The sequence below is a fragment of the Rutidosis leptorrhynchoides genome, chromosome 10 (assembly GCF_046630445.1).
Source record: "Rutidosis leptorrhynchoides isolate AG116_Rl617_1_P2 chromosome 10, CSIRO_AGI_Rlap_v1, whole genome shotgun sequence".
NCBI classification, from domain to species: Eukaryota; Viridiplantae; Streptophyta; class Magnoliopsida; order Asterales; family Asteraceae; genus Rutidosis; species Rutidosis leptorrhynchoides.
Window position 1 is genome coordinate 31,843,150 of NC_092342.1, and position 14,298 is coordinate 31,857,447.

At 36.9% G+C, this 14,298-nt stretch overlaps 1 protein-coding gene across 1 annotated transcript; it reads left to right on the top strand.

Moving 5' to 3' along the window:
* Positions 1-1,379: 1,379 nt before the first annotated feature.
* LOC139873039 (RNA-directed DNA methylation 4) lies at positions 1,380-5,749 on the top strand. The gene is made up of 10 exons (XM_071860973.1): positions 1,380-1,538; positions 1,650-1,730; positions 1,992-2,092; positions 2,198-2,269; positions 3,242-3,283; positions 4,085-4,248; positions 4,716-4,828; positions 4,953-5,043; positions 5,146-5,219; positions 5,344-5,749. Exons 1-10 carry the CDS (start codon positions 1,436-1,438, stop codon positions 5,544-5,546), a joined length of 1,044 nt encoding a protein of 347 aa, XP_071717074.1. The 5' UTR covers positions 1,380-1,435; the 3' UTR covers positions 5,547-5,749.
* Positions 5,750-14,298: the final 8,549 nt, after the last annotated feature.

Genomic DNA, 14,298 nt, shown 5'->3' on the forward strand with positions numbered 1-14,298 from the left:
ATAATTCGTTGGTGAAGCATAAGATAAAGTCCAAAGGTTAATTAAATGTATGAAATCATCTTAATGTAAAATGTTGATTTACTTAACTTGTCGATATCCAACATCTAAGTTATTTACACTCCACGTTCTTACCTTCACATTAACTAACATGAAAGTTAAAATAGTTATCTTATCAAAGTCACGAGGAAAATATCGTAAAGTAAGAATTGGAAATCAAACAGAAATCTCCACTAATCTTTGTCTAGTTCTCGTTAATTGACACATTTATTCTTACTTGTAATTCACTTTACCATTTTCCGAATGTTGTCAAAAAGAACAGATTTCTTAAATCATAGTGGACCTCATAACAGAGACCCGTAATCATAATCGCAATAAATCTGATAATTCAATTATTTGATATTATCTTTTAATTCCGTCGATAAATATATTAAACATATATCGAGGCAAATACGTTCATGTAAAGTATTATATGTTTATACTTTGCTAACATTTTCAAGTTATAAAATATATATATATATATATATATATATATATATATATATATATATATATATATATATATATATATATATATATATATATATATATAATGGTTCATGAATTATCGGAATTTGGTCGAGGTTAAATGAATGTATGAACACAGTTTAAAATTATTGAGATTCAACTTAACAACTTTGCTTATCGTGTCCATTTATATAATGGTTCGTGAAACCGTATAAGGATGAGTTCGGTGAGAAAGCACAACGCGACAAGTAGAAACAGAGGACCACCACCAACAGGGTCATCACCAAGAACCATCAACACCCTAAACATAATAAACAGAGGACCACCGCTAGCATGGTAGTGATAACCACCGTAAATAGCCGCCTAAGAGAAACTCTTATGGGACCAGGAGGTCGGAAAACACCCAATCCAATTCAGTAAGAAGTTGAGAAAACGAACTATAAAAATAACTTCCCGCATGAAACGATAGTGGAAATAAGTATTTACAATTGATGGGACCAGGAGGTCGGAAAACACCCAATTCGGTAAAAAAAGTTGGACAATGCGAACCATAGCCTTCGGGACAATGGTTAAGCATTTATTGAGAAGTATTAATTTTTCATATTATAGCGTATATTTCATACTTGAATTCATGTGATCAATTTATCAATAGAAATATGACGTTTTATACTGAAATATTAACCAAAATATAACACCAACTTTTTAAGACACAGTTTATTTATTCGTCTAATATTTGTATGAAAAAAATCCCTTTTTAAAGTCGTTTAAAAGCTTTTCAAAAAAAAAAAAAAAAAAAGTTTCTACCCATTTATTCATTTCAGTTAATAATAATTATAATTATAAATATAATAATTATAATTATTATTATTATTTTTCCGTAAACCCTCACCTCTCCCTGTTCTGAACCCTTACCGGAATTTGCACTTTTGCGATGACGGATATTTCATCAACAACAGCTCTGTTGAATAACGATGATAAACCTCTGATTGTTAGGGTTAAACGCAAAAGCTATCACTCTCCACTCGAAGCTTTCTGTAACTTCATTTATATCTTTCACGTTTACACACCTTACTTAGCTCAATATATAAAGCTTTTATCGTTATTGTTATATATTATTAATTCTGCTTATGTTTTTATTTAATTAGGGCTTGAAATAAATGAACGACCAGCGAAGCGGCCGTTGTTAGATTTTGAAAAACTATCTATCAACGATTCATCCTCCAAAGGTATGTTATTGTGTTTGAATTTTGTTTTAGTAGCATTTCATTTAATTTCACTTTTTTTTTTTTTTAATGTGATTGTGTAGTTATATCTTAAACTGTCAACATATATGAAGCTGTTTTGCTTTATTGATTAATGATAAACGTAAAACCTTCGGATCTATGTGCATTTATTGAGATATGTTGAATGATTAATATGAACTGTTCAGTGATTAATTAAATAAGTTTGTTACAATAATGATTCTGTGAAATGAAATGATGATGCAGTTGAGGAACTGACGCCGAAAAAGTTTTTTGTGCAACATGTGGAGACTGTGAGCAGTTCTGATGTTGTTGTTGATATTCTTCAGTCGTTTGTGGCTAGTAAGGTGATGTGATTTTCATCTTTTTGGTGGTTGTTTGTATCTTCGTGTTTATCAGTTGAAATGAATCTGTTTGTTGATTGTTCTTATCGTTTGATGTATGCCAAGCAGCCTAATTCCGCTGATGCAGTCGACTCTAAAGCAAAAATTGAGGACCAAAGGCGTAGTAATAAGACTGATAATGTAAGATATCTGCTTTTGACATCTTTTGTTTTGTATTGTATGGATGTTTATGCAACTAATTATATGACCTCTATAAAATTATATACTTGTGTATACTATGATTTATGTAGTAATTGGGCTGTTTGGAGTGATTGTTCTAGAGTGTCGTTTCAAACTATCAATGTGGTTCTTCTCTGATATTGTAACTGAGAATGAGTTATAAGATCAATGTTTTTAAACAAATATATGGGTTGTAGGTCGTCTAGCAGCTTATGCTTTATGTCACTTTCTTAGTTCTGTTGGAAAATCAGTTTGTAGTTGTACCTCAAAGTCCAAATCAAGGTGATTATGTCGCCTTCATGCAAAAAGTAATGATTTGATTTTATGGTTGGTAGGTTTTGGGTTTTGCGCTTCATATGCTTATTATATACATGTTGGATATGATGAATCATACTCTCTTTGCTAAAAAATCCTAAACATCACGAGTGTCGCCTTCTGACCCCTGTAATGGTACCAATTCATAGGGATATAAGAATTTCCATCTTCAAAAGGCCTTATATATGAGAATGATTAAAAAGTGTCACTTATATTCATCGTGTATCAAATATATTGGGGCTTTTACGAAACACTTATTATTGAGATTACACAAGCTCCCTTGTAAGTAAATTCAAGGTCTTGACAATCATTACATAATGACTTTACTTTTGAAATACAAATATCAAGGTTGAAATGCATTTAACAAGTTTATCTTCATGTGAAATAGTCTCGAACCCTCACCTCGTTTTTAGTTGATGCTTTAACAATTAAGAACCATGTTGGTTGGACTGCTAATTTTCAGTTAACAAATGTCATACATGCGTATAGTGAGCTGCAACCTACTAACACTTCTGTTGAGACATATAATACATGTTTTTCACCTAGTTCTGAGCTGAAGCTGTTTTAAAGTTAGGTGCTAGATTTTTGACGTCTTTATGTTCTTTCTTTCTTTTGCAGAAACAAAAGCAATTGCTGGTAAAAGCTAAAGAAGCACAAGAGGTATATTTAGATTTTTAATGTTTTTTCCAGTATCAATCTTATCTTCGTTCGTTCTTTGTTTTTGTCTTCCATTATATGCCACAGTTCTGTAATTTTTTAGCCACAGTTCTTTGTTTCTGTCTTCCATTATATGCCACAGTTCTTTGTTTCTGTCTTTCATTTTATATGGACCTCATTGCATGCTAATTTGTTTCACCTGATATTTTCTATATTTATCACTTGAAGCTTTAAATTATTTGATACTGCCCCTCTGTATCGAGTGAGGAAGGGACGCTGGATGCCATCACTATTCTGGTGGAATAATATATTATCTTACATGCATTATGTGAATTCGTGTTGCCTGGCTTGGTATCCACATTTGTGGATTCATCTGCTTTTTGGTTTCTCATTGCTTTACTAACACACACACTGGATCCATTACTGAATGTAAATTTATTTATATCTGTAGCATTTAATAAGTTGTAAATACATCACAACGATCTATTCCCTTTCAAATCTGAATTTTTTTTTGTCCTATGTAAGACTCACTGTTAGCTTGGAAGACTTGACCTTCATATATTTGAGCAAGTTATATGGTAAATTCCTGGTTACTGCTGTTTTACTTACCTTAAAAGCAGTTTCCTTTGTGCATCTACTGGAGTCATGATAATTATTTCAGTGTGAACAGTTGATTCACTGTACATTCCGTTTGAGTCCGTGGTTATAAATTAAATTAGTAGTGAGATGCAAGTTATTTCACCATCTTCCTTATAAACCTTGTTGATGTATTAGATGATAACTCTCATTATCTTTTTACACCAGCAACTGGCTAAGAATGCTCGCTTTAAGCAAATATGGAAGAGCCGAAAGGGGAAAGATGCTGCTGCTTCGGATGATGAATTGCACGACATGTGTCACCTTTATGATGTTGAGCGTGTGGATGTTGGGGAGACTAGTCAAGTTCAGGAACAAGAACAAGAACAAGAGTAAGTGCTATAACCTATCAGTCTAGATTTGGTAATTCTGAAGCATTAACCTATCAATCGGCCGATTTTGGTTAAGTTTTTCTTTAACAGGATATGTTAAGAATAGCTTAATTGGTAACGGGTTAAATGGGTCAAACGAGTTGGAAGTTGCCTAAACTCTATTTTGTTTCATAACGCCTCCTAAATCGTTTTCTACTAAATCTTGGATTATTATCGAAGGAAATGATACATTTTACATGTGCTTAAAGTGCGTGCCTACACATGTGCCTAATTGAATGACTGGAATGCATGTTTGAATGACGTTTTAATATAAAGAGAAAAAATTGGAATCCATGTGTCAAATATAAATAGACATAGGCCTATATTTATGACATGTATGGCATTGCTCATTTGGAACGTATTCTTTTGTCACCCAATTCACTCATTTTGCCACCTCTGATTTTAACGTTTTATTAATACTGATACAGTGATGAGGAGGATCAAAGACTAATGTACAGTTTCTTGCCTTTATTAAAAGAGTTTGTTCCAAGTGCTGCTGAGGAAATTGAATCTGATATCGACTATAATATCATAAAGAAAGGTCTCTTTCTATGTTATGAATCTTGTTTGTGCTTCTTTTTTTGTAGTTCTTATCATTGATTGTTAAAGAACTTAAATTTCACTTTATTAATGATTCAGTCTTATCCATCATGATGATTAAACAGCTTCCAAGGATGACTATGTATATGATTTGTATGCTGTAAAGGATGACACCATCAGCATTATGGAAGAAGAAGACACTTCGCCATTTCCATTGTAAGGATTTGGTACCCGTCTTTATGGTTCGGTTAATTATCTTTATCTCAGTATTCAAAACATTGGCCTTACATAGAAGATTTTTCTGGATTTTGTTTATAGTGTTCAAGTCGATGTGAATGAGGATTTCTACGATGGCCCAGATAATTCCGACTATGAAACTGATGATTCTAACGGTATTCCTTTAATGGCCCATATAACCATCTTAGACCGAATTGGTCCAACCCGCCCATTTTGTTACATATAATTTAATTAAGGTGATTCTTATGGTCTCTTTGTATTTGTGTTTGCGAAATTTAGCTGAAGACAATCCATTGAACGATTATCCTGATGAAGAATCAGAGGAAGATGAGGATAGTAGTGAAGGGTCTGATGAAAATTCAGAGGAAGGTGAGAGTGAAGGTGAGTCTTTAATCTCTGAAACTATAAGAGACGAGGAGTTGTCAGAAGATGACATGGCGACGTATCTTGATGAAGAAGATGATGATGAGGCTTATTGGTAATTAGTTTAGAGGTTTATGGTTATGCTTTGGCACGTTTTCCATCATGCATAGTTTGAGTAGATGATAGAGGTAGTTGGAGATATGGTAGTACTTTGTTGATGTTATGTTATGGTACCTTTGTCATTGAAACTTATGGGGGATATAATCTTAGATATATCATACATGTGAATGCGTATGAACTGAGCTAGTACTCTTGGATATAATCTTGCATTCTGAAATTTGTTCGAATCTTTACATATATTTGTTTTTGTCCTTTGCATCATTCTTTATAGGCTTAGTATAAGCCAACAATTTCTCCGGCTTCGAAGATAGAATAACCGAAGTAAACAATGTAACATCTTTGACAATTAACTCATGGGTAATTAATAACCGAAGTAAACAATGTAACATCTTTGACAATTAACTCATGGGTAATTAAACTTCATTATTGAATCAAGGTAAAGTCAACATGATCTGCAAAAGTCTAGTACACAAGAGACTCGCCATTTTCTTTAGCATTACTATATGAACACAACCGTGTTCAAACTAAATTTTTAGGCCATTTTAGGAATCTATAAAGGCGGTGTTATTTCCTCCATAATCCAATTGGAGAAATTTTAAATGCACAGATATAAAGCAACGGGTGAACAATCTGATTCCATAATGTCTACGACTTCGTTCAAATCAAGCTACGAGAGGTGTTGCTCTCGTGTTACCTCATGAAGGGTAGCAGCCATCTCATCTCTGATCCGTTTCCATTTGCAAGATAATATAACTTCTTCCATCTCTTATCTGAAAATGCTTCACGGCTTATCAGTTATCAGTCTTTGCCTTTACAAATGTTAAGCATAGACAACAGGAAGATTATTAAGTATGTGATTGTATACATACATGATGAATGAATACTGTTCACAAAACCTTGAATCACTATCCATTTTTTAAACTTATGTTGCAAGTAAGATACCACGAGACTAAGACTAAGAGACTAAGAGACCATGAGACTAAGAGTCTAAGAGACTTAGAGACTAATACTAACACCAAGACTAATAGACTAAGACTAAGAGACTACATGAGACTAAGAGTCTAAGAGACTTAGACTAATACTAACACTAAGACTAACAGACTAAGACTAAGAGACTAAGACTAAGACTAAGACTAAGAGACACAAAATAATTATGGATTTAATTATGACAAAACAATTATGTACACTAGAACGTTATGTGCAGCCAGCATAGGGTTATTTATGTATAGACAACATTTGTTGCTGTGTCGAGTGTTCTCGTATGCTACACAGTCTACCAGCACAAGGTAGACAGTATTCTTCATTTAGCACTGGATGAGTGCCCAGCAAATCATGAAGATCAAGTGAACCAGTACAGAAGAACCATCACAGCTTGTAGCAGCATACAACACTTAGACAGCTATGCTTAATTACAAGCATAGTAGTTTCCTGAGTGGTCTACATCAATTGTACTATTCAACAGAAGTCGAAGACAAAGTTGAACATAAAAGGACACGTGTTGACGGATGACAAGTGACCTTACAAGACCACATAGGAATGCAGAAGTTTAACGCATGTGCAGACATGTGTAATACTTTGTCAACGCCTAGGGAACCCAACATTCTATTTGTTTATTAAAATAGCGGTGCCAAACCGAATTGGGGTGTTCCTGTAAATATCTACCAAAGAGGAAAGAAGAATGTACGCTCTCTGACGTATTTGTCCTGATATGACTGAAACAGACGTTTTTATTTCTGCGGTGTCGTTAGGCTGCAGGACGTCAGAATCAGCTATCGGGAGAGGAAGCAATAGTTTTAAATTTATATTTAGCGGGGCCTAAATCGTACTACTCCTTATTATGACAAGTAAGGGAAGTATGACCTAGAGTCGTATTTTTAAGAGATCAGTAGAATCGAACCTATAATTAAAGCTTAAGATAATCCTAAAGTGATGGAGTAGTGGTTTATTACCTAACTTTGGGTTTTCTAGTTTATAAGATAAAATGAAGTAAATGAGATAAAATTTGTAATTCAGATAAGGTTAAAGCAAGTGCATACTATGGTTTCGTCAGTTACTTTGCCGAGATTATGGAATGCTGTCTCATGAATAAGTAGTGACCTTGTATTCATTACACTGATCCTAACGCCCCTGTCATAAGACATGTCACTGGGTAATGCGTTAGGCTTGAAGATTCTGAATAGACAGCAACGTCCCTTACCCCCGACGCCCGTGCAGTCTGACTACAGGCATACACTTTCAGACGACTCATCCAATTGAGCGAGTCGGTTGGGTGACGTATTAACATTCCACAAAGGTCTAAACTTTCTTAAACATAATAGAATACAGGGTATGCCATATCCGAGAGACGTGATGTGTTTCGATGCTTTCATTAATGATTGGGTTAAAAAGATAGTTAGGCCCTTGAAAAGAGTTCAACCATAAAGAACACCATGGCCAAGTTAGGTTTGACTTCCATGAACACGTTCGGTTATCCTAACAGTCCAATCCTTTATGTGGTTAAACAAACAGTTCCTTAATTAACTAAGAATCCCTCAAGCGGAGTGTAATGCTTGAGACCGCGTTATGATGAAGTGTACTAATCAACACTGACCGGGTTCCATGGCCTTACTTAGCAGAGGTACAGCTTACAACAACCGTTGTGCTTTAGCACGTACGAAGTTTATATGCTTGGTGACTACACTAGCATGGTCTAGGACCGACAATGTACTATGGGTCTAGTTAGACGTTTCACTACGAAAGAGTCCTCAGTCGGAATCCAAGGCTCGGAGGACTTACTACAACCGGTGTGCCTCAGTCAAACTTACGTTATATCTGATAGACTTCTCTTACCAAGGGGTGACACATATAGTGTACTCTGAATCGGGGTTCGCGACTTCCCAATAACAGAGCCAATAACTAAGTTCTATTAGTTGGAAAAGCGATTGAGTTTAAAGCATAATCGGAAAGCATCTTGACAACACACACAAACCATAAAATTATTTCGGCATTATAACTGACCACATCATAGCATACACTAAAGATAACTACTCGCTAATCATGGAAACAACATCACAAAGCATAATAATGAAAGACATTATATAAATACAAATGATAGAAGTACCAGTAGATTAAATGTAACATCCCGCCTTTTTCCATTTACTTTTCCGTTATACTAATATAAAGTCCGTTATATGTTTATAACATCTCCCGTTGATAAGCGTTTTAAATTATCTCGTTTAGGTAATTCACGCACCCGAACGAAAGTTGAGGGACTAAACTTGACAAGGGATCAAACCCTTGACTAGGTCAAAGGGTCAAACCCCTTTCACCCATTCATTTTCATCTCCATCTCTCTCTTTCTCTCTAGCAAGAACACACACACCCAAAAACCATATTCATTCATTCATCATCTAAATCCGGATTAGGGAGCTAGCAACCAAATAAATTACATATTCGTGATCCTCTCTTCATCCTCTTCATTTTGGTACCAACTTCATCTCATTTGGGTAACTTTCTAAAATCACTAGATTTTGTGTTCTTGATGTTTTTAACTTATAAAAGTGTTAATTAGTGTCTATGGCTCAAGTCTAACATGAATATATGATTTATATGCTCGATCTCGTTGTTTTAGTGTAACTAGCATGAACTTGAATTTTGGTGTGTTGTTCTTGAATTTTGGATGATCAAATGTTGTTAGATTGTTAAAGTGCATGTTTTAAAAGTGTTACTAGTATCATTAGCTTCGTTTTGATGTATAGGTTGATTAAGGAAACTCCAAGAACATGATTAATGATTTTGTGAACTTGGATTAGGGTTTGATGAGCTTTACATGAACTTTTGATGCGTCAAATGCTATGAGATATTGTTGTTAAGTGTTTTGTTGCAATGTGTGTTTGATTACCTTCAAAACGGCATATCACATGTGTGAATTGGATTCCCGAAACTTAAAATGCATTTGATGAACTTGAAACTTTGAAAATGGATTCTTAATGATCACTTGACGGAAAATCGGTTATTGAAATTGATGTTTTTGTTTGATGAAACGTGTTTAGTTGTTTTCCTTGTCAAATTACCTTTCCGACGATATATAGTATGCATTTTGGATGTTTTCGGTTCATAAAATAGGTTAATTTGAGTTTTGGTTCGTGACTTGGTCTTTTTCTGCAAACTGCATGTTTCCCAGGTATTGCGCGCCGCGCATATACCCGCGCGCCGCGCAAAACAGAAATCCCAGATATTTACCCCCTTTGGTTAAGTTCTGACCAGGATTTACACTTAGGTGCGCGCCGCGCAACCCTTTGCGCGCCGCGCATATGCCCAGCTCATTTTTGTTTTTATTTTTCCTTTCACAAAATGTTTCCCGCTTAACCGTAACTCCGATTAACATGAAACTTGGCCATTCTGCTCATAAATGATTTCTCATCATGGGAAAATTGTCGGATACCCGATCCGACCCCGTTGACTTTGACTTTGACCAAGTTTGACTTTTAGTCAAACTTAACCAAACAATTATACGATCGTTCTAACATGCTTAGTTACTTGTATCGTGCATGAAACTTGACTAGTTGATTCACATGCTACATAATCGAGTCGTAACGAGCCATAGGACTAATTGAACATCTTTGACCTATCGTGTTTACCGTTGTTGATACAAACCTATTGTTTAGGTCAAGACTAGCATTGTTCTTTGCACACGTTTACTTGTCGAAGTACTTTACTACTCGTGCACTCAAGGTGAGATCATAGTCCCACTTTTACTCTTTTTGAACTTACATTTGGGATGAGAAAACATAAACATTTCTTTACTAAGTGAACACAAGTACAGGAAAACAAACATTCTACATACGAGTTTAGAACAAAATCCTCAATTCGATTATCATTAGTTACACTTGCCGGGTGTAAGCGAGAACTTATGTTGTATGGATCCATATGGGTTTGACAAACCCTCATTCAAACGGTTCGCTACCGTTTACGAATGAAATATAATTTCGAGAAACAGTGTATGTTCTAGCACTAAGTGATGGGGTTCAATGGAAGGAAATGTTAAGCATTGATAATTGGGTGCTCGTGAAACAAACTTTTGGAATGTATTACTATAAATTCATTGATGCAAATCTTGTGGTTCACTTGTACTTACTTACTTAAACCTATGATTTCACCAACGTTTTCGTTGACAGATTTCTATGTTTTTCTCAGGTCCTTGAACGATACATGATACATGCTTCCGCTCATTATTTGATACTTGCATTGGATGTCGAGTATATGTGCATTTCATGGAGCGTCTTTTGACTTTACTTTAAACCGTGTCGCCTAGATTTCATTCGTATTATAACGTTGTAACTTAACTATTGGTTGAACAATTCTTGTAAACTTTGGGAACAATCTTTATTTTGAAATGAAGGCGACATATTTTGGTCAAACTTTGTCTTAAAGACTTATGACCACGTAACGGGACCTAAGTAGACGGCGCCGTCAAACATGATTTGGTCGGGTCGCTACAGATGGTATCAGAGCGTTGGTTGTAGGGATTTAGAGTTCATTAGTGTCAACCCCGAGTCATAGGGTACATTGATGAGTCTAGACTACAACCGGCATATAGACTTGAAGTAGGAATTACTTGACTACTTGTGCATTTATACTCGAACGCTTCTACTCATATCTACTCTTAGTTCATCTTAATCTCACGTTGTTTAATTTGATTGACACGCCACCTTGACTTTATAGAATAATGTCGAATGCACATATGAATCAGGGTAATATAATTTCCGGGATTATATTACGGTGACTCATATGAACGTTCCGACATTATGGCATAAAGAATTTAAGGCGAGTCGAGGAAAAACTTCTCTTTATCTTTATTCTATATCACGGTTAGTATTATTGAGAATACTAATCAATGATATTCTTGTGTCTTGAAGGAACAATGGCTCCTCGTCGTGTACGCCGCAACGAAACTCCCGAACAAGCTCTCGAACGGATGATAGCTACCGCCGTAGATGCGGCCATGGCCGGTCACTCATCCAACAACAATAATAATAACAACCACAACAACCACAACAACAACAACAACAACAATGGAGCCGGAAACTCAAACGAGGGATGCTCCTATAAAGCTTTCATGGGGTGCAAACCTCACACTTTTGATGGAACCGGGGGACCGGTCGTGCTCACCCGATGGTTTGAGCAAACGGAAGCCGTCTTTAGCATAAGCGGTTGTCGGGACCAAGACAAGGTCAAATACTCCACTCACACTTTCTCCGGAATTGCTCTAACATGGTGGAACACCTATGTTCAATCGGTGGGTACCGATGAAGCTCATGCCCTCTCTTGGGCCGATCTAAAGGAAAAGATGATTGTTGAATATTTTCCGCGCGAAGAAACCCGAAAGCTTGAGGAAGAACTAAGAGCTTTGAAAGCGGTCGGAAACGATCTTAAAGCTTATAATCAACGCTTCGCCGAACTATCCTTGATGTGTCCTAATCTTGTTAACCCCGAATCTCAAAGGATTGAGCTCTACATGCTCGGTCTTCCAAAAAGCATCAAACAAGGGGTGATGTCATCCAAACCCACTACTCATCAAGCCGCTATGAACATGGCTCGCCAACTAATTGAAACGGTTGACGAAATCGTAGTTCCGGCACCTAAGGCCGAGGATAAATCGGGCGGCAACAAAAGAAAGTGGGAACCCTCCCAATCAAGCAACAACAACTTTGCTAAGAAGCCTTACACCTCCGACGGCAAGAAAGGTTATGCCGGGAACCTACCTCTTTGCAACAAATGCAACAAACATCACTTTGGCGAATGTAGTAAGATAATTTGCCACCGGTGCCAAGGAGTTGGTCATAAGGCCAACGATTGTAAAAGTGCCACTCCCGTCGCTCGAAAGTGGCCCAATGCACCAAAGACGGGCACTTGTTACGAATGTGGCCAAACGGGTCATTATAGAAATGCATGCCCAAAGAAGAAAGATAACCCCAATACGCGCGGCCGAGCTTTCAACATCAACACCGAGGAAGCCCGGGATGACACTGAACTAGTCACGGGTACGTTTCTTCTCAACAATTCTTATGTTACTTGCTTATTCGATTCGGGTGCCGATAAATGTTTTGTGTCCAAGACTTTAGCTCCTACCCTTTGCACTCCACCACACCCTTTAGATACTACTTATTCCATCGAAGTGGCCGACGGAAAACTCTTAAGTGCCGACACATATTACCGGGGGTGTACTTTGAACATTTTGGGTAAGGAATTTGAAATTGACTTGATACCCATGGAACTAGGAAGCTTTGATGTAATAATCGGTATGAATTGGTTAGTCAAAACAAAATCTCACATTCTTTGTGATCTTAACGCAATCCGAATTCCTATCGAGAATGGTGAACCTTTGATCGTCTATGGCGATAAGAGTTGCACCGGACTCAACCTCGTTTCGTGTATTAAAGTCAGAAAACTACTCCGTAAGGGTTGTTTTGCGATCCTTGCTCACGTTAAGAAAGTCGAGTCCGATGAGAAGCACATCGATGATGTGCCAATTGTTAGTGACTATTCCGATGTATTTCCCGACGAATTGCCGGGTCTTCCACCTCATCGACCGGTTGAATTCCAAATCGATCTTATTCCGGGAGCCGCACCCGTAGCACGTGCACCATATAGACTCGCTCCATCTGAAATGCAAGAATTGCAAAGTCAAATCCAAGAACTACTTGATCGTGGTTTTATCCAACCTAGCCATTCACCTTGGGGCGCTCCGATTTTGTTTGTTAAAAAGAAAGACGGATCCCTACGAATGTGCATTGATTATCGTGAACTAAATAAATTGACGGTTAAGAACCGATATCCTCTTCCTCGCATCGATGACCTCTTTGATCAACTACAAGGGTCTTGTGTATATTCGAAAATCGATCTCCGCTCGGGTTATCATCAATTAAGGGTTAAGGGGGAAGATGTCTCCAAAACCGCTTTCCGAACTCGTTATGGTAGTTATGAATTTCTTGTAATGCCATTTGGTCTCACTAACGCACCGGCGGTGTTCATGGATCTTATGAACCGCGTGTGCAAACCGTATCTTGACAAATTCGTTATCGTGTTCATCGATGATATTTTAGTCTATTCAAAAAGCGAAGAAGAACACGAGGAACATCTCCGACTTGTGCTTGAACTTTTAAGACAAGAACAACTCTATGCCAAATTCTCCAAGTGTGAATTTTGGTTAAAGGAAGTTCAATTTCTTGGTCATGTTGTAAGTGACCAAGGTATTAAAGTCGATCCAACGAAAATCGAAGCCATTAGTAAATGGGAGACTCCTACTACTCCTACTCACATTCGTCAATTTTTGGGTCTCGCCGGGTACTATCGTAGATTCATCGAAAATTTCTCTTTGGTTGCACGTCCTCTAACCGCATTGACTCACAAGGGAAAGAAATTCATTTGGGCGACCGAACATGAATCCGCATTCCAAATCTTGAAAACGAAGCTAACCACCGCTCCTATCTTGTCACTTCCCGAAGGCAATGATGACTTTGTTGTATATTGCGATGCCTCAAAACATGGTTTTGGGTGTGTATTGATGCAACGAACGAAAGTCATTGCTTATGCTTCTCGACAACTCAAAATTCATGAACGAAACTATACGACACATGATCTCGAACTCAGAGCCGTTGTCTTTGCACTTAAAATGTGGAGACACTATCTTTATGGAACCAAGAGTACTATCTTCACCGATCACAAAAGTCTCCAATATATTTTCGATCAAAAGCAACTAAACATGAGACA

Bases quoted from the DNA above. Each gene is read 5' to 3' on its own strand.
- LOC139873039 (XM_071860973.1), top strand. From the start codon at position 1,436: ATGACGGATATTTCATCAACAACAGCTCTGTTGAATAACGATGATAAA. The intron at 2,270-3,241 runs GTAAGATATCTG...TTTCTTTTGCAG, and splicing joins GTAGTAATAAGACTGATAAT to AAACAAAAGCAATTGCTGGT. The intron at 3,284-4,084 runs GTATATTTAGAT...TTTTTACACCAG, and splicing joins AAGCTAAAGAAGCACAAGAG to CAACTGGCTAAGAATGCTCG.